The sequence below is a fragment of the Narcine bancroftii genome, chromosome 5, assembly GCF_036971445.1.
Source record: "Narcine bancroftii isolate sNarBan1 chromosome 5, sNarBan1.hap1, whole genome shotgun sequence".
In the NCBI taxonomy this organism is placed as follows: Eukaryota; Metazoa; Chordata; class Chondrichthyes; order Torpediniformes; family Narcinidae; genus Narcine; species Narcine bancroftii.
In genome coordinates, this window is record NC_091473.1 from 41,454,597 (window position 1) to 41,479,800 (window position 25,204).

At 35.9% G+C, this 25,204-nt stretch overlaps 2 protein-coding genes across 11 annotated transcripts in view; one reads left to right on the plus strand and one right to left on the minus strand.

Moving 5' to 3' along the window:
- cenpp (centromere protein P) overlaps positions 1–25,204 on the minus strand; it is a 343,661-nt gene that overhangs the window by 32,226 nt on the left and 286,231 nt on the right. The window lies entirely within an intron of this gene.
- The window catches only part of ecm2 (extracellular matrix protein 2, female organ and adipocyte specific), a 33,788-nt gene continuing 10,231 nt past the window's right edge, over positions 1,648–25,204 (plus strand). The window contains exons 1-6 of the mRNA XM_069937244.1: positions 1,648–1,945; positions 9,064–9,252; positions 11,487–12,644; positions 13,168–13,283; positions 17,782–17,917; positions 18,347–18,504. Coding sequence (XP_069793345.1) covers positions 1,657–1,945; positions 9,064–9,252; positions 11,487–12,644; positions 13,168–13,283; positions 17,782–17,917; positions 18,347–18,504 — 2,046 coding nt within the window. The 5' untranslated portion in view covers positions 1,648–1,656. The remainder of the gene's footprint in view (positions 1,946–9,063; positions 9,253–11,486; positions 12,645–13,167; positions 13,284–17,781; positions 17,918–18,346; positions 18,505–25,204) is intronic.

Sequence of the window (25,204 nt, forward strand, 5' to 3'; positions counted from 1 at the left end):
AACAATAAATGGAATTGGTCAGTAGTTGGTATCTGCTGTAATAAGACATTCTTAAAGTAAAATGAAATTCTGAATGGTTAACATTTAATGTTAATGCAGAACTATCAATGAAAAAAATGTTGGATTTTCTTTTGTGTTGTTTGGTTTAAAAACAGGCAAAGCTCATGCATCCACAATGTGAAATGATTTCATCCTACAATTATGATTTTCCTTGTAGAATTTCATGATATTCAAACATTATTCATTAGATATTCATCTAACATGTTATCACATATTTTTCCCACAGCCTACATTAAAATTTTTGTTTCATTCACTGTAATTAAGATAATCAGCAAATCAAGCAACAATTTCAAGATTCAAAAATGCTGCCTCGAAATTTCATGATATGACACCACCACTCAGGTGCTTATCAATGCCTTGATTGCAGTATGTCCATGGATGTTTTCCCAGCATAATGTGTTGGGCAGAAATGTCAGTTTCTACATTGTAAGCCTGTGTAACTTGTATACTTTGCCATACTTAGTTTATTATGAAATGGATTTGTGGAACTTCCAACTTTCCCATAATTTCTTTGCATTTTTCTTTATAAAATCATCATAATGAATAAGGAAAGCATATTATTTACTTTTTGTTCCCATATTGTCTCTCTGTCCATACCTTCTCTATCCTTTTTGTGTGATTCTATGCTTCTTAGCCTTAAAAAAAATACTGTGTGCTTCTCAACATTGTTCAATACTATATACATTACTCATGTCCTACCTCTCACTTTCTGAGGTAACATTTTTAATCACTGGCTCATTATCTTTTATCTTAACTACCTTCTTCATCTACCCTAAAATATGCCTAGATCCTAAGGTAATTCCCATTATAATTTTCCTTCAATGTTGTTATCCTGCAAATCAGTAATGATCTCAGCAGTTTAAATGTCCATAGGAGCATGTTTTTTGTTTTGATACTTTATTGGTGAGTTCCAAAACTGCATTTTATATCTTCCAGAAATTCCTGCCACAGGTTAATTTGATCAGTCAGTGCAAGATTTCAAAGATTTTTTTTTCTGGCTATTTCTCACTAATTGCAACGAAACTGTGAGTACTCTCAATGTTCTTTCATCGAAAATACACAAAGCTACTCCTTTGTCATAATCAGGTTCACTCGAGGTATTTGCCCTAGTTTTTCTTTCCTCTCCAATTTTCAGTGTGCTGCACAATATCATTCTTCATTAAGAGACATGTTTCTGAATCAGCTAATTTGTATTTCTTGCTGTAAGAAAGAACTGACATTAATGAGTTTGATTGTATTAAACTACAAAATGAGGTTGGCAACCTTACAATCAAATAATTTTTATGATTTATAGGTTGTTCCCTGAAGTATTGCACAAGTGGCAGATTTTGTATTTTGGCAGAAAAAAGTTGTAATTGAATGAATGAGAGCTTCTTGATTCAATTGAACTAGAATTACATTAAACCTTTTTTGATTCTCAAACCCCCAACATATAAAGAGCATAAGTTGGTTCTGATATGAATATATAATTGAAATTAGCATTATGAAACTTTGCTACGATTAGACATTAATTACATTATTTACACAAACTTGGGAATTAAAAATGTATGAAACTCATGTTCTTGTTTTTTTTTCAGGTGATAACTCATTAAAAAAATGAATGTAAACACTTTCATTTTATTCTGCCTTGCTCTCAACACTTGTTTTATCTTTGGTACAAGAAGGAATAAGGAACCAAACAGGGTTTTAAGAAGAAGGTTCCACTTTGGAGGACAGCAACAAGCTGGCTATGCCGGCTATGTGAACCACAATTCAGACAGACTACATAAATCCAGACATGTAACTGCCAAAGTTCAAAACATTATTGCAGATGAAAGCACTTTGCCCTTCATTGACTCATATATAAGTGTGGATGAAGTTGAGCCCAGCTATCATGTGCTACCAGGTTGGTGAAAACAAATAAAAGAAAAAACTTATCAAAATGTTACCTAGACTAAGATAAAAGTATTAACTGATTAAGAGAAATGCACTGCTCTCTTAAATGTGTTATATCTTTTTTGGATGGAACACAGTAAATCAAGAATGTTCAATCTTTGTTTTAATTCCAGTATTTCCCAAGTTTAAATGAAAACTTTAATTGTGCCAACAATAAAAAAAATACAAACAGAGTAAAACCCCTGGTATTCAGCACCAATGGGGATTGGTAGATGCCGGATAAGTGAATATTCCAGTTGCTTGAAACTTACTCTTAAAATGCCTAATACACCTGCATTAAGAACAAACAGTTTAAAAGACAAAAATACTCCACTGTAGTTACACTGAACAAACTTCACTTTCACGAATCTTTCTTTGGCTTGGCTTCGCGGACGAAGATTTATGGAGGGGGTAAAAAGTCCACGTCAGCTGCAGGCTCGTTTGTGGCTGACCAGTCCGATGCGGGACAGGCAGACACGATTGCAGCGGTTGCAAGGGAAAATTGGTTGGTTGGGGTTGGGTGTTGGGTTTTTCCTCCTTTGCCTTTTGTCAGTGAGGTGGGCTCTGCGGTCTTCTTCAAAGGAGGCTGCTGCCCGCCAAACTGTGAGGCACCAAGATGCACGGTTTGAGGCGTTATCAGCCCACTGGCGGTGGTCAATGTGGCAGGCACTAAGAGATTTCTTTAGGCAGTCCTTGTACCTTTTCTTTGGTGCACCTCTGTCATGGTGGCCAGTGGAGAGCTCGCCATATAATACGATCTTGGGAAGGCGATGGTCCTCCATTCTGGAGACGTGACCCATCCAGCGCAGCTGGATCTTCAGCAGCGCTGAACCCTAACCCTAACCCTAACCTCCCGCCCCCAAATTTACAGATAAAGCCTCATAATGGGGCAACTCTTACTAAGCAGTGATAAGGAGACACTTTAAGAGAGTCACCCCAATGATGAGCGGCATCAACCAGCTCTTCATCCTGGGCAAGGCCATTTTACTTAAACACACCTTTATTCAAACAACTGCTATGAGCAAAGCACAACTGGCTGAATATTTGCCCACATCTTCAGAGAACATGTACTTTTAAACTTATGTATTCTTTACCTATTGTTTTATTCTTATTTATTTTAATTTAAAAAAATTATTTTCCTTAATTTTTTTCTTGCTAGTTACTTGAATTTTGGGTTTTACTAGACCTTGATCAGCATGCTTCTGTACTTCAGCATCTGATCAAAATTACTGCAAACTGTTAAAATGTGCAATAAAGAATGGATTATTCCTACAATTTCATTTGTCAACTGCAATATTTTATTCTTTCAGATGCAGCATGTACAATAAGTTCATATTTGTACTGATGGCAGTTGTTGCTATTGCAAAAACACATTTGTTATTCTAAAGCCTTTCGTGACTACTTGCGTTTAAACTGAAATCTTACAGAAACAGATGGGCAGTCTCCCAACAAACATTCCCACCAAACAAGTCATTTCAACTCTCTCAGGAGGGCAATAGAACTTTTCATTAAACTTCTTGAACTATAAATAGATTTTTTTCCTTTTGAAAATAGTTGGAAGCTGATCTATTCACCACATGCTTGGTCTGCAACCATTCTGCACATTTGTAAAATATAATCCCATCTGGAATCCTTTTGATGCCTGAAAGAGGAAATATTTCAAATGTCCTTAACCATCAGTTAACATTTTATACCTCTGAATAGTTCACAGAATCACTGTAACATAGCAGGCAGTCATCAATTTGATCCCTCAAGTCTATGCACACCTATAGCATAGCAATCTTATAAAGTTATATTTCCCTTGTTTATACTCTATAGCCCTGCATATTATTTTTCTTCGTGCCTATTCAATTGATATTAGAAATAGTGATTGATACTATTTCCATCACCCCTAAAGGCTGTCAATTTCTGATAATAATACTCATTCCATTAAAAGAAAGTATTTTCCACATAATTCTCTCAATTCTTTTGCTATAAATCTATGTCTCTAGATCATGGAATCATTCATTCATTGGATCCATCTATTTGATCTAAAACTGACATGATTCCATTTTTAATCAAATCTCCACTTATCTTTCATTGCGACAAGGACTTCTAAAATATAGTTCAGTACTTCCATCTGGAACAAAAGCATTTTATAAATATGACATCAACAACTCAAAACATGTATTGACACCAATCTTGAAAAATTGACGAAGCAGTTGAAGATGATTGAGCTTGGAACGGTGACCAGAAGAACTCCAACAGAGGCAACCTTAGGCTAAGATGGTAGACCTTCAAGGAATACAACTATCATTCCCTGTGCGAGGTACAACTTGAAATACTGGGGTATTTACTCTTGATAACAACCAACTTCATCTTAACCAGGATTCCATGACCACACATGGTCAAATACTGCTCTGATATTAAAGGATGCACAGGCTGGAAGACCTCATTAGTGTGCTGCATGTCTAAATTTTAAAAGAAAACAATGTCTCTTCATTTAACTGCTTTTGCTGTTTCTAGTACTTTAAGTATTTTAGTACTTTAGGTTTTTTACACTATGACTCAAATTGCTGAAAATTGTCTTGGGGATCCCAAGTGCAAGCAAAGATTCAACACTTCCAGCTGATCATAATTGCAATTATTGCTCACCTTGTCACTCGCCTCTTCCTGACATGTTGAAAGTAGAGTTGTTCTACATAACTCTTCTTGCTATCAGCTGTTCAAGTGTCCACCACCATTCACAGTTAGATGGCAGAAATGTAGAACTTTTATCTGTGAGAGCATTTAGCTCTGTCTATTGTATGCTGTTTAGCAGTCATGTAACTTCCCCAAACCATAGCAAAAGTGATATGCTTTGGATCTTGGGCAGTTCCTTTACACCTGCACCCAATGCTCTTGCCATCACTCTGATAGAGGTTAATCTTGGTCTCATCTGTCCACAAGACATTTTTTCCAGAAATCTGCAGGTTCTTTTAAATACTTATTGGCAAACTGTAATCTGGTCATTCTTTCTGAGGCTAACTAGTGGTTTGCATCTTGCAGTGTAGCCTCTGTATTTCTGTTCAGGAAGACTTGACAAATCCACACCCGCTTCTTGAAGAGTGTTCTGATCTGTCGGACATACATTGGAGATTTTTCTTCATTATGATGAGAATTCTGTCATCAACAGTGAAGGTCTTCATTGGAATACTAGTCTCTTTGCGATTACTGGTGTGTGTGTGTGTTTAATATATAGCACACACCAAGTTTAAATCTAACAGGTTTATTAGACAACAATCCGATTTAGTTTAATTGTTGTGCCATCTAACACAATTGAGGGTGTCTTTGGCATGAAGTTTGCCCTGTGCCTCCACACAACTTTCACTTCCGCTTCTACTTGGTGGATGTATCTGCCACAGGTAGATTGGCATTGTCAAGAGCAAGCTGGTTTATGCCTCATGTTGGTTCATTTATCAGCAAGTCTGGCAACTACGTTCTTCAGGTAAAACAGTCAATTTGGTTAGAGGTGACGGATATGAGCTTCCAAATAATAAATCTGTTCTGTGCCCTTGGTTATCCTTTCATGTTCAATATAGAAGAGGCCTGCTTCATCAGCTGAGGAAGGATAATGGGTGGTCTTCAGGAGGCTTCCTTCCTTTATTTGATCTTATGCTACATGACTTCTTAGGATCTAACATCAATATTGTTTCTCACTTCCATCCCAATGTGTCCTGCTGGTCAGACCTGTGATAAAAAAGTTTTTCACGTCTTGGAAAGCTAAGATTCTGCGAAATGACAATGTCAGGCCGTTGCTCGACTCATCTGTAGAACAGTCCTCTCAATTTAAATTTAATCTCAATTTTCACATCTCAGTGCGTCTGTACATTATGACTAAATTCACACAATAATCTGTATATTATGACAATAAGTTTGGAACACCACAAAAGTGAAAATTTTCTCCATGTGATGATTATTGAACACCTGAGACCTTCATAATATCCTAATTATCTAATGCATTTTCTGGCTTACAAACCAGAACTTAAGAACTTGACTGCATTGAATTAGGCAGGCCCTAGACATATAATTTTAATTTATGAACTACAATAATTCTAAGCAGTGCATCTTTTTATACAAAAAAGTTCTACCTCAGTCCCTGTTCTATAGTCTGGAATCTTAAGGCAGGTGCACTGAAGTTGCATTCTTTTGTTACTGCAGAAAACAACAAGATACATTTAAGTTGCATTAAAAAAAGTTATGAGATTACATCTGAAAATGGACAACCAAGAGATACATTAGGACAACTATTCAAAGAGGTAGGCATTAAGCAGCATATTAAAAGCTAGAAAAAAAAGCAGAGGCGTTAGGAGAACAAGTGTGAGACCCAGATAACAGTCAGCATGGATACCATGGTAAGGCAAAAGAAATCGGTATACAAATTAGAGAAAGAGCAAATTGTTTTTTTTTATTATAAGTTTTCCACACTGTCCTATTTCTTTGTCAGTAATTTTCCAATTTAGCTTCTTCAGCTGTTTTCATCCCCAAGGAAATCAACCTTTTCCAATCTAACACTTTTGTTTCTATTGGATAGTTTCCCATCCAATCTCCAGGCTATTTTGCCTATATACAGCCTATTTCTATTTATTTAACCTATTTCGGTTTATTTATCACAGTTGGATCCAGCAGTATCCCTTTTTTTGTTAGATTTTGAACAAACGAACTGAAAACATTGGAAAGCACCCAACGTTTATGCTCTTTGTCCAATGCTTCTTGGTGGTTGAACTTTGATGGATTAAAATTTCTGCTAATTTAAACAGAAAATGGTGGAAATATTCACCAACTATGGATAAATGAAAGGTAATTGATCTAAATCCCACACAGTTTTTCTCTCCATGGATCCTGGCTGATTTGCTATTTCCAGTTTTTTCTTCTTATCAGCTTTATTAGCAACTGCAGCTTTTTAATTAAAGTCTCCATAATTATTCTGTGTTCTTTATTCATTCCATGCAGGATGGTCTGTGATATACCCCTTAGAATATTTAATCACACCTTGCTTTTTATTCCAATCCAAATGTTCTTTTTCTATTCTTTTGCTCTTATATTCCTTTTTCCTGTTGTCATTAGTTTGTTTCATCTCTACACAGTACAACTAAGATGGTGCCATTTTCCTTCCCTGTACTTTCAAAATATGTCAGTTATCATTCCTATATTTAGTCACACATCAGTTTTTTCTACAACTCCCAGTTACTTTGTGGATGTATAGTTCCATTTCACTTTAACTTCAGTAATAATTGTTGCAGTACATCCTTTCAGGCCCTGCATCACAGATGCCCTCCTGAGATATTTCGGCAAATAATCTAATGTCCCATAGTTTTACCCTATTGTTCTGATCCTTCGACCCTACAACATCCCCACCACTTCTCCTCCATATCTTGAGACTGTCACTTGTCTCATCATTACATGGCTTAAATCCTGGCTATCCAACCCACTAATTGTATTCTTGGCTTTTATGTTGCCATTTTGGAGTATGTATAAAATTAAACCATTTTGGGTCAATTCAGGAAACAAACAGGTTGAATCACTGTCAAAGAGCAAAAATCATATTATGGCTAAAGTGCACTGTCAAAGGAGAACATTCCTTTTCCTTTATTAGTTGCCGATAACTACATATTTCCAACAAGGCGAGAAAAGATTGATCCAGTCTTTATGGTAGGAGGTGGCAAAATATATCATAAATGTTAATAAATAAATTATTTCTAAGTTCCTTACACTAAATATTGATCTGAAGAAATAGTAAAACCAATAGATATAAAATCCTTTGTGTATAAAGTTTGCTACTTCATAATTCTGGCTCAGTATACAATAAAAATCCATTTACACTTTAGGTAACAAATCTTAAGATTTAGAATAGGCAGGATTCCTAACCAGCTTACTTAAATCCATATCAATTTTAGAGATTTTCATGGATTCCAGTGGAGAATGTTTCAAAAAGCACAGCTAGTAGAGATGTGAGTCACTGATAGAAACCCCGCACATACTACTTTTACTGAAGCTATTGAAAATATGATGCAGTAATACATATACTGCAGTGATTTTTCTGGCATTACTGATGTAACATGCAGGATATTAGTGCAGAGATCATTTATTTATTTCAATATATTCCACTAAAAAGGGAACACTTGAAAGAGTTTTTTAAATTACAGGTGCTCCTTGACTTACGACCTAGTCAACTTACGTCCATCCACACATACAATCAAATTTTAAAAATATATATATATTTGGACCCCCGGGATCCATAGGCTTGGCGTGTATGTGTATGTGTTAATCTTTGGTTGGTGCATACGCAGTGGGTTTGGGTATTGGAGTTTGGTTGGTACATACGCTGTGGGTTAGTGTATTGGAGTTCAATTGGCATATGCGCAATGTTCGCGTATTGGAGTTTAGTTGGCATATGCATGGTGGGTTCGCGTATTGGAGTTAGGTTGGCACATGCATGAATGTTAAGGCCACGAATTCAATATTGTCAGGGTGCTCAACTTTCCCGCATGTGCCAATCAAATTTCAATACGTGAACCCACTGTGCATATGGCAACTGAAGTCTAACACATGCACACAGGAATTAAGATGGCTGTGCATAGCCTATGGACCCTGGGATGCCGAATAACAAAGTAAGTATGTACATTTTTGCTCTTACATGTTATACTTTGTCAAATACAACAAAAATCTACGATGAAAAAAATATTTGATTTAAGTTTGCTTTAAGACTTCAGTACTCCATGCGCACAGTTAAAATTCTGACTCCACACGCACAGGCAAAACTCTGAGATATGACTGACCCTTCGGTTCCAATTACGGTCGCAAGTTGGGGACTATGTGTATTCCAATCAACAAAACAATGCAGCACTTTAACCAGAAAAATTATCAATTTCATGGTTTGTAAGGATAAGTAAAATTAAGATTTAACCATCAAGTTGCAGCTGAAATTTCTACTCATTAAGAATTACTTCATAATAGTCCAATGTTTTTGGGTTGTGATTTTTTTTTGTGTGGCCTAAATATGAATGCTTAACCTGTAGTGCATTTCCACAGAACCACAATAATGACCCAATTTTCTCTCATTTCTATTAGGCAGACAAGGACACTGCAAAGCCAATGGGATGATCATGTATCACAATGCAGTATGGTCTCCAAAACCATGTCTAACCTGTCTGTGTTCAAGTGGAAAAATAGTTTGTGATGAAATGAACTGCCCTATTTTAAAATGTGCAAGGACCATTACTCCAGCAGGAGAATGCTGCCCAATTTGTACATCAAATGGTATTTTCTCATTCCTTAATACAGCTAATATTCAAGTGAAAAAAGAAAATAATTACTCAAAATGTTTACTAACAGAAGAATGGTTTTATGCATTTAAGCACAATATAAATATAGGTGATGAAGACTGTAGCAGGGACAATATGTCGAAAGTGTACGAGACTTGGGTAAGATCACTTGGAGTATGCACATACTTGTGTCACCCAACAATAGGAAAGATATTAAGCTAGAGAGGGAACCAAAAAATTACACCTAAATGTTACAGGGACTGGCAGGCTTGAATTACAGGTTGCAGCTGGAGCTTTTATCTCTGCAGCCTAGGAGGCTGATGGAAGTGGGGGTTGGTCCTTTGGAGATTATAAAATCATGAGGGGCACAGATAGGGTAAATGGTCATAATTTTTGTTCCAGGATTAGGGAATCCAAAAATAAAGGGTGCATTTTAAGGTGAGAGTGGAAGGATTTAAAAAGGGTCTGAGGGTGGTGAAAATGAGTTGCCTGTCAAGATTTGAGGGTGACCATAACATTTAAGATGTCAGATCAGATACAAGGATAGGAGAGGTTTATCCGAATCAGAATCTATTCTCACTATCATGTCACAAAATTCGTTGTTTTGCCGCAGAATCACAGGTATCTTCAGGCTCCTTCTTGATGGTAGCAGTGTGAAAAGGGCATGGCCTGGGTGGTGAGGATAGAGGATGCTTTCTTAAGACACCGTCTTTAGAGGGATATGGGCCAAATCCAAATAAATAGGACCAGCCTGGTTGGTATAGAGTTTGGCTCTATGATTCTATTATTAAAGAAGTAGTTAACAATCTAGTTTAAAAATAATTAGTGATTATTACAAAATGATTGAGGACAACATATTTGAAAAAGCTTTGAATGCATTACATATGAATAAAAACACTTCAGTGTATACTGAGGAATGTAAAAAAACTATATTTGATGCTCAAAGGTTCATTCATATGATACAAAACAAAACTTTCAGAAGTAAAACATTATTGTGCAGTATGAATGATTTTATTTTTAATCCAATTCAGCTCGGCGTTTAATGCGATCATTGCCCAGAGGCTGGTGGAGAAGCTGTCCTCACTGGGACTCAGCACCCTTCCCTGTTTCTGGACTCTTGACTTCCTAACAGAAAGATTACAGTCTGTCAGGTTGGAAGCAAATGTTGAAGACCATCAAGCGGAGCACTGAAGCTCAACCAGGTCACTCCTGTTCATGCTACTGACCCACACTGCATCACCATATCCAGCTCCAAGAGAGTCGTCAATTTTGTAGATGACACATCAGTCACAACATGAGTTGCACTACAGAAATAAATGATATGGTGCAAGAAGGACACTTTGAGTCTTAAAATGGACAAGATGAAGGAGCTGGTCGTGGATTTCAGGAGGACCAAGAACAACCACCCTCCACTACACATCAACAACTCTGTAGTGGAAAGCACCAGGTTCCATAGAGTTCACCTAACAAATGACCTCTCCTGGATACACAACTTTCTCTCACTTGTCAGGAAGGCACCACAGCAACTGCACATTCTGAGAAGACTGAAGCGGGCCACACTACTGGCCACCTTCAGGTCAACTCTCTACAGGAGCTCCTGGCCAGCTGCATCACAATGTGGTACAGTTGCTGTAGAGAACTGGATTGGAGGTCGATCCACAGGACTGTAAGAGCAGCAGAGAGGATCATTGAGGTCTCCCTCCCCATCATCGACGTGATTGACTGAGATCATTGTCTGAAAAGGGATTGCAAAATCATTGTTGTCTCCTACCACCATGCACACAGCATCTTTCAGCTATTTCTAACACTGATTTATGGGGAAATACATGTGGAACATAATTACTATTTAACCGATATGTATTTGTTTTTAACTCTGATCAATACTGCTTGCTGATATGCAACTGAAACATACATTACAGCTTTGATCATTCTTGCTGACTGCTCTTTTATGTCTCTAACGATGTGACAGTGGACATAGAATATATTATTAATTGTTAATTTTAACAAACAAAAAACACAATCTATATTTTTATGTTGTGCACTTCTATTTATGTAAAACATCAAATCACAAGACTCATTTTTAAAAAATTTACCTTTACTTTCATATCATCAAAAATAATTTTATTAAAAATGAAAGCTGACCCTATAGTTAAATTGCATTTTCTTAAATTGTTTTTCATTATTTAGTATTTAGATAAAGATTTTAATTTTTTTATTATGATTCTACAGAGCCAAATGATCCAAGTGAAACATATAATATAACCTCCAATGATCAGGATTTACCCGTAGGACAACTATTGGAAGAAGATGAATTACACAGAAAAGATGCAAATCAGAAAGGACTCAAAGATGAATATAGGCAAAGTGAACTGGAAGCACCCCATCACAATAAAGAAAAGTTAAGTCAGATGGAAGAGGAAGAGTTACAAAAGGCAGATGAAATGGAACAGAATTATTTACAGGAAGAAAACCATGAAAGTAAAAGAAAAGGAAAGCAACAAATTGAAAAAGAAATTAAAAAAAAATCCAGAACAAGAGAAGAGGAAAACTGGTATTTTGATAATTATGATCATGAACAAATGGTGGAAAAGGTGAAGGAGGAGCAAGGAGAGGGACAAAATGAAGAACAGGAGATTGAGGAAAATCAGAGAGAGGAAAGAGAAGAGCAAGAGGTGGTGGTTAAGCAAGAACAGGGGAAATTAGAGAAAGACCGTCTAGATTTGGAAGAACAAATGGAGAAAGTAGAAGTACAAGATGTGGGAAAAAAAGAGCAAGAAGAAGTGAACAATCTGGCAATTCAACAGGAGGGGCAAACGAAAATCCAGGAAGATCATGAGGAAGAGAATGAAGGGGAAGAAGAATCCGAAGAGGAAGTGGAAGGAAATAGGGAGATGGAAGCAGAGGAAAGGGAGAGGTGTGAGACTTGTGAGCAAGAGGAAGTGGAGAGGGGGAAGGTGGTTCTTGGTGATGAGGTAGATGGAGAGGAGAACGGGGACGAGGAGTCTTGGTGGAATATGGACGCAGAGGAGATAGTGGAGGCTTCAGGGAATGATATGATGTGGACTGAGAAGGCCTGGGGGGTTGAGATAGAGGAAGAGGAGGTTGTGGAGGAAGGGGAGGATGAGGAAGTGGAAAACGAAGGGGAAGGCGAGGATGAAGAAGAAGAAGTCAAGGAGGAGGATGAGGAGGATTATCAAGATGTTTTTGACTTCCCATCATATTCTTCCATATTACAACTGTTACCACATTTTCCTAATGAGGACATGCGAACATTTTCTCTCCCAATTGGCTGTGATGTGACAGACACTGCAATAAACTGCAATAATGCGAAGTTGACTCAAATACCTCCACTAAGAGATCTGGAGATCAAACATTTTCAGCTTGCAGGTAACAACTACCATAGACAGATAAAATTTCTTTGCACAGCTGAGATCTAAGAGTTTAAAAGTGAAAAATATCTCTTAATTGAAACATTTAACATAAATCTAGTTTACATCTGCTATTGCCATTAATTCCGTATCATGTGATATTTAGAGAGCTTTATGTTATTTTAAATCTTTCTCAACAACAAATTCAACCAGTTTCATAGAAACTTGTAAAATCTGGCACATGTGCAAGTAGGTTAACCACTGGTATCCTTGAATTTATATTCCATGGAGCTTTGCTGATTTCCTTTGTTGTCTATTTTTTAGTTTTGTTTCCTGCATGTTCCTAATTTGACTATTAATTCTCTGCTTTCCTTTCCTGCCTTGCTTTCCTATCTCCTGAATTGACCTTTAGTGACTTTTCAGTGACTTTTGAGCACAAAATAGTTTTTTAAAAAAAAAATCCATATCACACTATGGAAAAATACAAGGCTTTAAAAACATTTTCAAATGCACAATCAACCTACATTTTTTCATCCATACAGGAAATTCAATCACTGCTATCCCAGCAGCAGCATTTAATGGGGTTCCTAATCTTGAATTAATTGACCTCAGCAGAAACAGGATTCTTTCATCAAATATAGACCAAGCAGCATTCAATGTAAGTTTTGCAATTGTTATTAAAAGTTTGAAAATACTTGTGTGAAAAAATTAATGCAGATTTTAAAATTATTGAAGGAGTGTGCATTATAATTTAAACAAAGTATTGAAATACTGAAATCCCCTTTTGCCACACTTTTTAAATCACATAACAAATTGTCAATCAAATGCTACAAAACAGGATTTGCATAATTCTGGTAGAAATAAGGTTCTCAAGTGCATCTATTTCAATCCAAGGAGTATTGTAGATATGGCAGATAAGCTTAGAGCATAGATTGGCATGTTAAATTATGACTTTATGGCCATTAGTGAAACTTGGTTGCAGGAGGACAAGACTGGCAGCTCAATGTTTGGGGTTCCATTGCTTCAGAGAAGATAGAACAGGAAGGATGAAAGGGAGAGAAGTGACAATGAAGATCAGGGAAAATATCACAGCTGTGCTTAGACAAGACAGACTAGAGGTCTCATCTACTGAGGCTATATGGGTGGAGCTGGGGAATGGTAAAAGGTATGACCACAATGGGATTATATTATAGGCCACCTAATAGTCAGCAAGAATTGTAGAAGCAAATCTGTAGGGAGATAGCAGACAGCTGCAGAAAACATGAAGTTGTGATCATATGCAATTTTAACTTTCCACATATTGACCTGGACTGCCATACTATACAAGAGCTGGATGGCTTAGAGTTTGTTAAATGTTTTCAGGAATGCTTTCTAAATCTACCAATGAGAGAGAAAGTGCACTACTGGATCTCCAATCAAAGAATGAGACAGGACAGGTGATAGAAGTATCTGTCAGGAAACACATTGGGTCCAGTGATCATAATGCGATTATTTTCAAGATAATTCTAGATAAGGATAAGTGAGGTCCTTGAGTTGAGATTCTCAATTGGAGAAAACCCAATTTTGAGGAAATGAGAAAGGATCTAAAAACTGTGCATTGGGATAGGTTGTTTTCTGATCACAATGTGCTCGGCAAGTGGAAGGCCCTTTCAGGTGCAATAGAGTACAAAGTTTGTGTGTTCCTGCAAGAATTAAAGGCAAAGTTAACAGACATGAGACACTTTGGTTTTCAAGAGATATTGGGAATCTAGTTAAGAAGAGAGAGCTGTATAGGAGATATAGGCAACAGGGAGCAAATGAGGTTCTTGAGGAGTATAAAAAAATACAGGAAAAACTTGGGAAATCAATAGAGGTAAACATAATTAGAACATCTTTCAAGAGGGTTAACCCTAGCAAGGTGTCAGGCCCTGATGTACCTGGCAGGCTATTGAAGATCTATGCCAATCAATTAGCTGGAGTGTTCACAGATATTTTCAATCTCTTACTGCTGCAATTGGAGGTTTCTAACTGCTTCAAAAGGACATCAATTATACCAGTGCCCAAGAAGAGCAGAGTGAGCTGCCTCAACAACGATCACCCAGTAGCACTAACATCTATTGTAATGAAATATTTGAGAGGTTGGTCATGGCCAGAATTAACTCATACTTAAGCAAAGACCTGGACCACTGCAATTTGCCGATCACCATAATTGTTGCAGAGCAGATGCAATCTCACTGGCTCTCCACTCAGCCCTGGATCACCTGGACAACAGCAACACGTTCATCAGGCTGCTTTTCATCAATTACAGCTCAGCTTTCAACATCATCATACTCTTAGTACTGGACAGCAAACTTCAAAACCTGGCCCTCTGTAATCCCTCCAATGAATCCTTGACTTCCGCATCGAAAGATTACAGTCATCGCAGATCGGTAACAAGATCTCCTCCTCACTGACGACCAACACCAGCATACCTCAAGGATACATGCCTAGCCCACTGCTTACTTTCTCTACACCCATGACGTGGAGCTAGGCACAATTCAAATGCCTTCTAAGGATTTGCCCATGACATCACGGTTGTCAGCAGAATAACAGATAGTCATGAGGAAGTGTACAGGAGTGAGACAGAATAGGAAGTTGAGAGGTGTAACAACAACAACAACAACCTTTCATTCAACAACAGTAAAACTAACGAATTGATTATAGACTCACAGAAGAGAAAACTGGAGACCACAAACCAGTCCTCATCGAGGAGTCAGCAATGGATTGGGTAAGAAACTTCAAATTCCTTGGTGTCAACATTCTGAAGATTTATCCTCGGGCCATCATGTCAATGCAATCATATTTCGTTAGGAGTTTGAGGAGATTTAATATGTCACTAAAGACTTCTGCAAATTTCTATAGTGAAATTCTGACTAGTGCATCCCTGTCTGCCCTTTTCCCATTACTTCTACCAAGAAGGAGGTACAGAAGCCTGAAGACACATATTCAATGTTACAAAATCAGCTTCTCCCCCTCTGATATGAGATTTCTGAATAGACAATGAACACTTCCTCACTTTTTCTCTTTGCTTTTTTGAACTAATTTATTTTTTAAAATCTTGTATTTATGGAATTGTAATTTATAGCAATTTGCACCTTGTTCCTCACTGTTGCTGTAAAACAACATTTTGTGTGCATGTTCATAATGATAAACCTGATCTTGAATATGGTTCTAAAAGAAGACATGAAGTTGCTTTGGCAGGCAAGTTGAAGGAAAATCTGAAACACTTCTACAAGCATATTAAGAGCAAAAGGATAGCAAGGGACAAAAAAGTCTTCTTGAAGATCAAAGTGGTCGGCTTTATATGAAGCCAGAAGAGATGGGGAGATCTTAAATTTTTTTTGCATCAGTATTTACTCAGGAAATTGGCACAGTCAAGGAAGGTGAGGCAAACAAGCAGTAAGGTACAGATTTAAGAGGAGGAGGGGCAAGTTGTCTTAAAGCGAATAAAGGTAGCTAAATCCCCAGGGTCTGACAAGCTAAACCCTTGGGCCCTGAGGGAGGCTTGTGCAAAAATTGCAGGGTCCCTGGCAGATATATTTAAAATGTCCTTAGTCACAGATGAGGTGCTGGAGGATTGGAGATAGCTCATATTGTTACATTTAAAAAAAAAGCTCCAAAAATACCCAGGAAATTATATGCTGGTGAGGCTGACATCAGTAGTAGGCAAGTTATTGGAGAATGTTGTAAGAGATCAGATGTACAAATATTTGGAAAGTCAGGGACTGTTTAGAGATGATCATCATGGCTTTGTCCATGTTAGGTCATGTTTATCCAATCTTGATAGTTTTTAGAGGAATTTTTCAGGAATGTTGATGAAGGAAAGGTTGTGAATATTGTCTACATGGACAAGGTCCAACATGGGAGGTTAGTCAGGAAGGTTCAGACGCTAGGTATTCATGGTGAAATAGTGAATTGAATTCAACATTGGCAATGCAGGAGAAGCCAGAGAGTGGCGTTTGTCATCTATATCAATGATCTGGATGACAATGTGGTAAATTGGATGCACAAGTTTGCAGATGACTATGAGATTGGAGGCACTGGGAACAGTGAAAAAGGTTTTCAAAGATTGCAGAGGGATCTGAACCAGCTGGAAAAATGGGTTGAAAATGGCAGATGGAATTTAATGCAGACAAGTGTGAGGTGCCACAAATCAAGAAAGGGCAAACATGGTAAATGGTAGGGCACAGAAAATGTGGTAGAACAGAGGGATCAACACAGATGCATAATTCCCTGAAAGTGGTGTCACAGGTGGATAGGGTTGTAAAGAGAGCTTTTGGCATATTGGTCTTCATAAAGTATTGAGGACAGGAGTTGGGATCTTATGGTAAAGTAGTTTATAGATATTGGTGAGTCCAAATTTGGCATATTGTCGGTAGTTTTGGTCACCTAACTTCAGGAAAGATATCAATACGATAGAAAGAGTGCAGAGAAGATTTTCTAGGATGTTGCACAGACTTCAGGAACTGAGAAAGAATGAACCATTTAGGACTTTGTTCTTTGGAGTGTAGAGAATGAGGGGAGGTTTGACAGAGTTATTTAAAATTATGAGGGGGATAGACAGAGTAAATATAGATACGATTTTTCCACTGAGGATAGAGATAAAAATTGAGGACATGGGTTAAGAGTGAAAGGGGAAAAGTTTAGGGGGAAACATGAGGGGGAACTTCACATAGAGAGTGGTGGGAGTGTGGAACAAGCTTCCAGCTGAAGTGGTGGATGCGGGCTCAATTTTAACATTTGAGAAGAATTTGGACAGGTATCATGGATAGAAGTAGTATGAAAAGCTATGGACAGGGTGAAGGTCAGTAGGAATAGGCAAAAAAGATGGTTCAGCATAGACTAGAAGGGCCAAATGGGCCTATTTCTGTGCTGTAATATTCCATGATTTATGTGAATGAGATGATCACATTTAAATACAATATTTACATTGTACAAACAATTTTAAGACATCTAAACTAACTCCAATCAAAATTCTTCATCGGATGTATATTAAAGGTTATTTGCATTTTGCCCAAAGCATAAAAAGTAGTTATTTGTTTGGTTGAATGTGTGTACTAATGCTGAGGTAATTAAATTAGAATTAAATTACAAACAATATGAGAATACTTATAATGCTTTTCTTTTGTTTCTTTCAGAAATTAAAAAAACTGGAACGTCTATACTTGGATGGAAATTTATTACTCCAGATTCCTCCTCAACTTCCTCGAACCCTAGTGGAATTAAAAGTAAATGAAAACCTTCTTCAACGTCTGGATGAACAAACCTTCCAAGGTATTTCTCTTTCAAAATCTGAGGAAGAGTTTATGGTTTGATGTGCTGCTTCATGTAACTGAAAAAAAGTTTTGTACAAAAAAAAAATCAACTATTAATAACAATTAGTCCAGAATTATCTAAAATAATTGAGAATTATTATTCAAATTACTTGTACCTGTTGATGTATAGTTGTCTATTTTCTGGAACAAAATTATATAAAAATGTTTAAATCTTAACTTTTGGTGTTCTTGTAACCTATGGCCTGTAAAAAGGCATAACATAATATGCATACATTGCCAAAGATGATCGATTTACTCTAAAGCAAAGAACTCCATTGCAATGTAGAATGTTGGGTGGAGTTCCAAAAAACCAATAAGCATAAAACAAGAACTTGGCGGGTGTAATTGTGCTATTAAATGCTTAAACTTTTGCATCAAAATTGAACAGGACTAAATAAAATTGTCAATTTGGAGCTGGAAGGAAATAAGCTCAGTGAAAGTAATGTTCAACCCCTCGTCTTCAGACCACTAAAGCGACTTGCTTACTTGCGACTGGGAAAAAATAATTTTAGAACACTGCCACAAGGTCTTCCTCCTTCAATTGAGGTAGCAAAATCTTTTGTTTCTGTTTTTGTTACTGTTTAAGGGTTTATAATCAGAAATGCATTTTGTTAATGTTTTCACTTATGCTATATACTTCCAGAATTACAAACTAAAAACATTCTGATACGAGTCATTCTCTGGCGACTGTATTTTGTGTTGCTTGCCTATGACTTCACTACATATTGATTGGAAACTTGAGGAATAGGTTCTCATCTTTCTGTTTGGTACATTAGAACTTGAGTTTTTCATTGCCAATGCAGGATGAAACAGTTCAGACATATGGGATGAAAATATATTCATGAATATTAAAGATAAAATCAAGGCTGAGATTAAGGTAAAGGTAAACCATTTCTGAGAAAGGGTAGGAAACAGATTTGCCAAATCTTGGCTTCATCATTGTTATTGAATATCATTCAGGAAATTTACAAAATTTATATTTGACCTTAAAATAGAAGGAGGAAAATGGGTAAATGGTTTGTAATGAAATCTATCTTATCTTTATTTATTAAACACTTTACTAAATGTAACAAGAAGTTTTTTATTCAAATCATGTATTATGAAATTTCATTGTATTATTTCAGAGCACGCATTTATGAAGATAGAAATGTTCTAAAATCAATAAACAACAATCTGAGTAATAAATTATCTCTTACACAGACATATAGAATCAGAATTTATTGTCATGAACAAGTCATAAAATTTGGTGTTTTGCAGCAGGATTATAGTGCAAACAATCATATAATAACCATATTACAATAATACTATAAAAAAATAAAAATAATAGTACACAAAAAGGCAGTGCCTTTGGTTCATTGAATCTGACGGTAGCGAGGAAGAAGCTGTCGTCCCGTTGAGTGCTCGTCTTTAGGCTCCTGTACTTTTTCCCCGATTGTAGCAGAGTGAAGAGGGCTTGGCCTTGGTGGTGGGGTTCTTTGAGGATAGAGGCTGCTTTTTTAAGACACCACTTCATAGAGATATCCTCAATGGAGTGAAATCTGATGCCTGTGATGTTGCAGGCCTAGTTAAAAACCCTCTTGTTCTGAGAGTTGGTGCCTCCATACCAGGAAGTGAGCCAACTAGCCAGAATGCTCTCCATGGTACACCTGTAGAAGCTTACAAGTGTCTTTGGTAACATACCGAATCTCATCAAATACTTCACAAAGTATAGCTGCTGGCGAGCCTTCATTGTGATTGCATCAACATGGAGGCTCCAGTACAGTTCCTCGGAGATATTCACACCCAGGAATTTGAAGTTCTTGATCCCCTTCACTACTGAGCCCTCAATGAGGACTGAGTCATATTCTCCTGACTTCCTCTTGAAATCCACAATCATCTTGGTTTTGGTGACATTGAGCGCAAGGTTGTTGTCTTTACACCATTCAAAGAACTGATCTATCTGCTTCCTATTTGCTTCCTCATTGCTGTTTGTGGTTCTGCCGACAACTGTGGTGTCATCTCCAAACTTGTAGATAGCATTGGGTGCATAATGAATAAAGCAGTAGGCTGAGCATGCATCCTTGAGGTGCACCTGTGTTGATAATCAGTGAGGAGGATATGTTTCCAATTTGTACTGACTGTGGAGTTTAAAAAAAACTATTTATTCGTTCAAAAAACAAATAATATGACATATACAGCAATTAAACACGAACATTATATATATATATATAGAGAGAGAGAGAGAGAGAAAAAGGAAAAAACCCCCTTCAACCAACTCTCCTAAGGAGAGCCATAAAAAAATTAAAAAGTTAAATATACATATTAAAATCTAATCAATACAAATTGAAATGTAAATATTCCAAGTATAACAGCCACTTATTAATAAAAATTATAATTATCATGTGAAACATATGTAATTTTTTCCATTATTAAACAATATTTCATCTCATTATGTCATCTATTAATATCAATCATATTTGTATCTTTCCACGTACTAGCAATACATTTTTTTTCTATAGATAAAGCTAAATATACAAAAGCAAGCTGAAACTTATCTAATCCCAAGCCTTTCAGAGGTTGCAAACTACCCAATAAAAATACTGTTGGATCTAAACCCATTTTAATCTTATACAGATATTCTAAAAATGATTGAATTTTCTTCCAAAAAGATTGCATATGTATACATGACCAAATAGCATGAAAAAAAGTTCCAACCGTATCACCACATCTAAAACACAAATCTGATTCATTAAAACCATATTTTTTAAATTTTTCAGGTGTCAAATATAATTGATGTAAAAAATTGTAATTAATCATTGCATAATGTGCATTTATCAATCTAGTTACATTATCATAACAGATATCTAACCAATCCTCTTCAGAAAAAGTAAAACCAATAATTTAATTTTAATTTTAGATCTATCCCAACCCTTTTTATCCATACCATCCTGTAATATTTGATACATAAATGAAATATAACCCTTCTCTGGTACCTTCATAAGAAAAGTCTCAAATTTAGTCATTTCAGGTAAAATAATCTCTCTACCAAACATACATTTTACCAAAGATCGAATTTGATAATAAAGAAATAAAGAATTCTTATCAATACCAAAATCTTCCCTCATCTGATTAAAAGATAAAAGCTTACCCTCTTTAAAACAATCTCCAAAATTTTTCACACCTTTAAATCTCCAATGCAATAAACTTTGATTATGTATTGAAAAAGAAATAAGTTGATTATTAAACAACGGAGTCAAAGCCAATAATTTACCCCTAGAACCTATCATTTTATTTTTATTTATCCATAACTTCATTAAATGTTTTAGTATAGGCACATTATATTGTTGTAACAAATTTATATTCCACCTAAACAAAAATTGATGTATTTCAAATTCAGAAATACTTGCCATCTGAATTTTAGCCCAACTAGGAGGCCGTACCAAATCCATCAATGAACTAATAAATTTAAGTCGGGCTGCCTCATAATAATTTTGAAAATGTGGTAAACATATTTCCTAACTCATATTTCCAAGTTAATTTATTCAAAGCTACTCTCCAAAATTTACCTCTCCATAAAAACTCCCTAACCATTTTATTAAAATCTTGAAAAACTTTTTTATCAAGTAAATACGGAATAGATTGAAACAAATATTGTATACGCAGAAAGATATTCATCTTAATTGTATTTATCCTTCCCATTAAATTTCCATTTAATCAAATCAGTTTTAATTTTTTTCATTATAAATTAATTTATATAAAGATTGATAATTAACATTCAAAATTAGACCCAGATATTTAATTCGATCAGTTCACTTCAAATTAATAATATTCTTATAAACTGAATAATCTCCTTCACTTACTGGTAATATTTCACTTTTTTTCCCCAATTAACTTTATATCCAGAAAGACACCTGTATTGTATTAAACATTACTTCAAATGCATAAGTGACTGAGCTGGGTTTATTAAATACACCAATACATCATCAGCAAATAAATTAATTTTATACTTCTCATCTAAAACTTTCATACTTTGTATCTGTGTATTTTGTCTTATCAACTGTGCTAAAGGTTCAATCACTAATGCAAACAAAGCTGGTGATAAAGGACAACCTTGACGAGTAGATCGAGTTAACTTAAAAGATTCTGAAATCAAACCATTCGTCAATACTCTAGCTACCAGTTTACTATATAGAGCCCTAATCTAACCAATGAAAGGACCAAACTTAAATTTCTCCAAAACTTTAAACAAAAAATTCCATTCAACTCTATCAAATGCTTTTTCTGCATCTAAGGATATCACCATCGGATGATCTAAAAATTGTCGAAATCTTTCTTTTTCTTTTTTCTTTGGCTTGGCTTCGCGGACGAAGATTTATGGAGGGGGTAAATGTCCACGTCAGCTGCAGGCTCGTTTGTGGCTGACAAGTCCGATGCGGGACAGGCAGACATGGTTGCAGGGGAAAATTGGTTGGTTGGGGTTGGGTGTTGGGTTTTTCCTCCTTTGTCTTTTGTCAGTGAGGTGGGCTCTGCGGTCTTCTTCAAAGGAGGTTGCTGCCCGACAAACTGTGAGGCGCCAAGATGCATGGTTTGAGGCGATATCAGCCCACTGGCGGTGGTCAATGTGGCAGGAACCAAGAGATTTCTTTAGGCAGTCCTTGTACCTTTTCTTTGGTGCACCTCTGTCACGGTGGCCAGTGGAGAGCTTGCCATATAACACGATCTTGGGAAGGCGATGGTCCTCCATTCTGGAGACGTGACCCACCCAGCGCAGCTGGATCTTCAGCAGCGTGGACTCGATTAATCAAACTAATCACGCGCTAAATGTTATCTGAAGCATATCTATTCTTTATAAAACCTGTTTGATCAATATGAATCAACTTTGGTAAAAATTTAGCCAATCTATTCACTAATATTTTAGCTATTATTTTATAATCTACATTTAACAACGAAATTGGTCTATATGAAGATACTTTCAAAGGAACTCTATCTTTTTTAGGAATTACTGCAATTAAAGCACTAGAACAAGACTCAGGTAAATCATAATGTTCTCAAACTTGACGTAATATATCCCCAAACACTGTAGATAAATCATCATAAAAAATTTTATAAAATTCAACCGAAAATCCATCATCACCAGGCGATTTACAGTTCGGCATTTCCAGCATTGCCAATCAGTAAATGGTTCATCTAACTCCTGTATATCTCCATCCTCTAATATCGGTAAATTCAACTGTGATTAAAAGAAAATCAATCAATCCAGTTTCCTGTTTTCCTATGTATATAACTTTTTATAAAATGAATAAAATTCATCATTAATCTCACGAGGTTTATAAGTAATAAGAGAATTCCGTCTAACAGCATTAATAGTCCTCGATATCTGTTCTTTCTTTAATTGCCACGCCAATACCTTATGTGCTTTCTCTCCCCATTCGTAATACCATTGTTTAGTCCTATTAATCACACATTCAAATTGATAAGATTGCAAAGTATTATATTTCAATTTCTGTCTAGATAATTCTATTTTCTGATCTTCTGTCACATCTTTCTAAAATTCCTTTTCTAACTCATCGATCTGTTTCTCTAATTCAAGACTCTGATTTAATCGATTCTTTTTTATTTTAGAAGTATAACTAATTATTTGTCCTCTCAAATAGGCTTTCATAGCATCCCATAATACAAACTTACTTTGAACAGATTTAGAATTTTCTTTAAAAAAAATTAATTTGTTTTTTCAAAAAAATCAATAAATTCCATATTTTTAACAACATTGTATTAAATCTCCAACGATAAGCTATTTGAATTTTCTCAGAAATTTCATATGTAAAATATAACAGAGTATGATCTGAAATCACCCTACTTTTATATTCCGCTTGTTGTATTTTCCCTTGTCAGTGTGCCAATACTAAAAAGAAGTCAATCCTTGAAAATGATTCATGTTAAATGAATAAAAGGAAAAATCTTTCTCTGTCGGATTAAGACATCTCCAAATATCTACTAAATTAAGATCTTTCATCAACGCTTGGACCTGGATTGCCATTTTGGATTTTTTAAACTTTCTTCAGTGATTTACCTAATAAAGGTTCCGAAACACAATTAAAATCACCACCAACTAAAATATTATCATTAGCTTGACCCAAACATAAAAATGCATCCGAAATAAATACTTCATCATCTGCATTTGGAGCATAAATATTAAGTCCAAAATTCACTAAAAATCTTACAATTCAATTTAAGAATACATCCTGCCTTTTCCTCCATTGATTGTCATTCAAAAGATAAACTTTTATGTATCAAAATTGCTACACCTTTATCTCTAGAATTAAATGAAGAAGAAAATACATGCCCAACCCAATCCCATTTTAATTTCACGCTATCCTTCACATTCAAATGTTTTTCTTGTAAAAAGGCAATATCAATTTTCATTTTCTTAACATACTCCAAGATTCGCTTACGTTTAATCCTCGAACATTAAAAGTAGCAAACCTCAACTAAATTACTAAATACCAATAATATCTTTATATAAAAACTCAAATCAATGTATATAGGCCCTCCAATTTAAAAGAAAATCACAAATTAAAAACTAAAAAAGAAAATCCACCCCCCCCCAAAGAAACTACCAAAAGATAGCAATCCCCTAAACAAAAATTGGGTGTAGTCACCCACCAGTGGCTGATGACTAGTAAAGAACTTAGTGCACATCTCTCCCTCCTCAGCCAAACAGTCTGTAACATCAAAATATCATAATAACAAAAGAAAAAATAGAATAAGAAAATTCTTCTTTTCATCCAGAAGATTCCAATCTCAAAGATACCATTTCGGAAGGAGGTAGACTCTTTCCATTCCCGTTTTTCCCCTTTTTGCCATTTCTTCCATTTCCAGAGCTACCAAATTTTTCTTTAGGAGATAATGGTGGACTACGCCTTTGTCCTCTTATATCTGGCAATGAATCAGCAAAAATCATTGCTTCACGATCAGTTTCAAAAAACCGAAATTGATAGTCTCCGTAAAACACCTTCAATACTACAGAGTAACGAAAAGTAGACTTATAACCTTTACGCCACAAAACTTCTTTAACTGGATTGAATCGACGTCGATGTTGAATGACATTTTGACTCAGATCAGGATAAAAAAGACTCTGCTATTCTGAATCAATAATGGGGTTTGTCGTTGTCTCGCATTTTGTACTGCAAGTCGAAGTATTTCTTCTCTATCCAAATAACTCAAACATCAAATTATTACTGGTCTCGGTGGCTTACCAGCTGAGGGT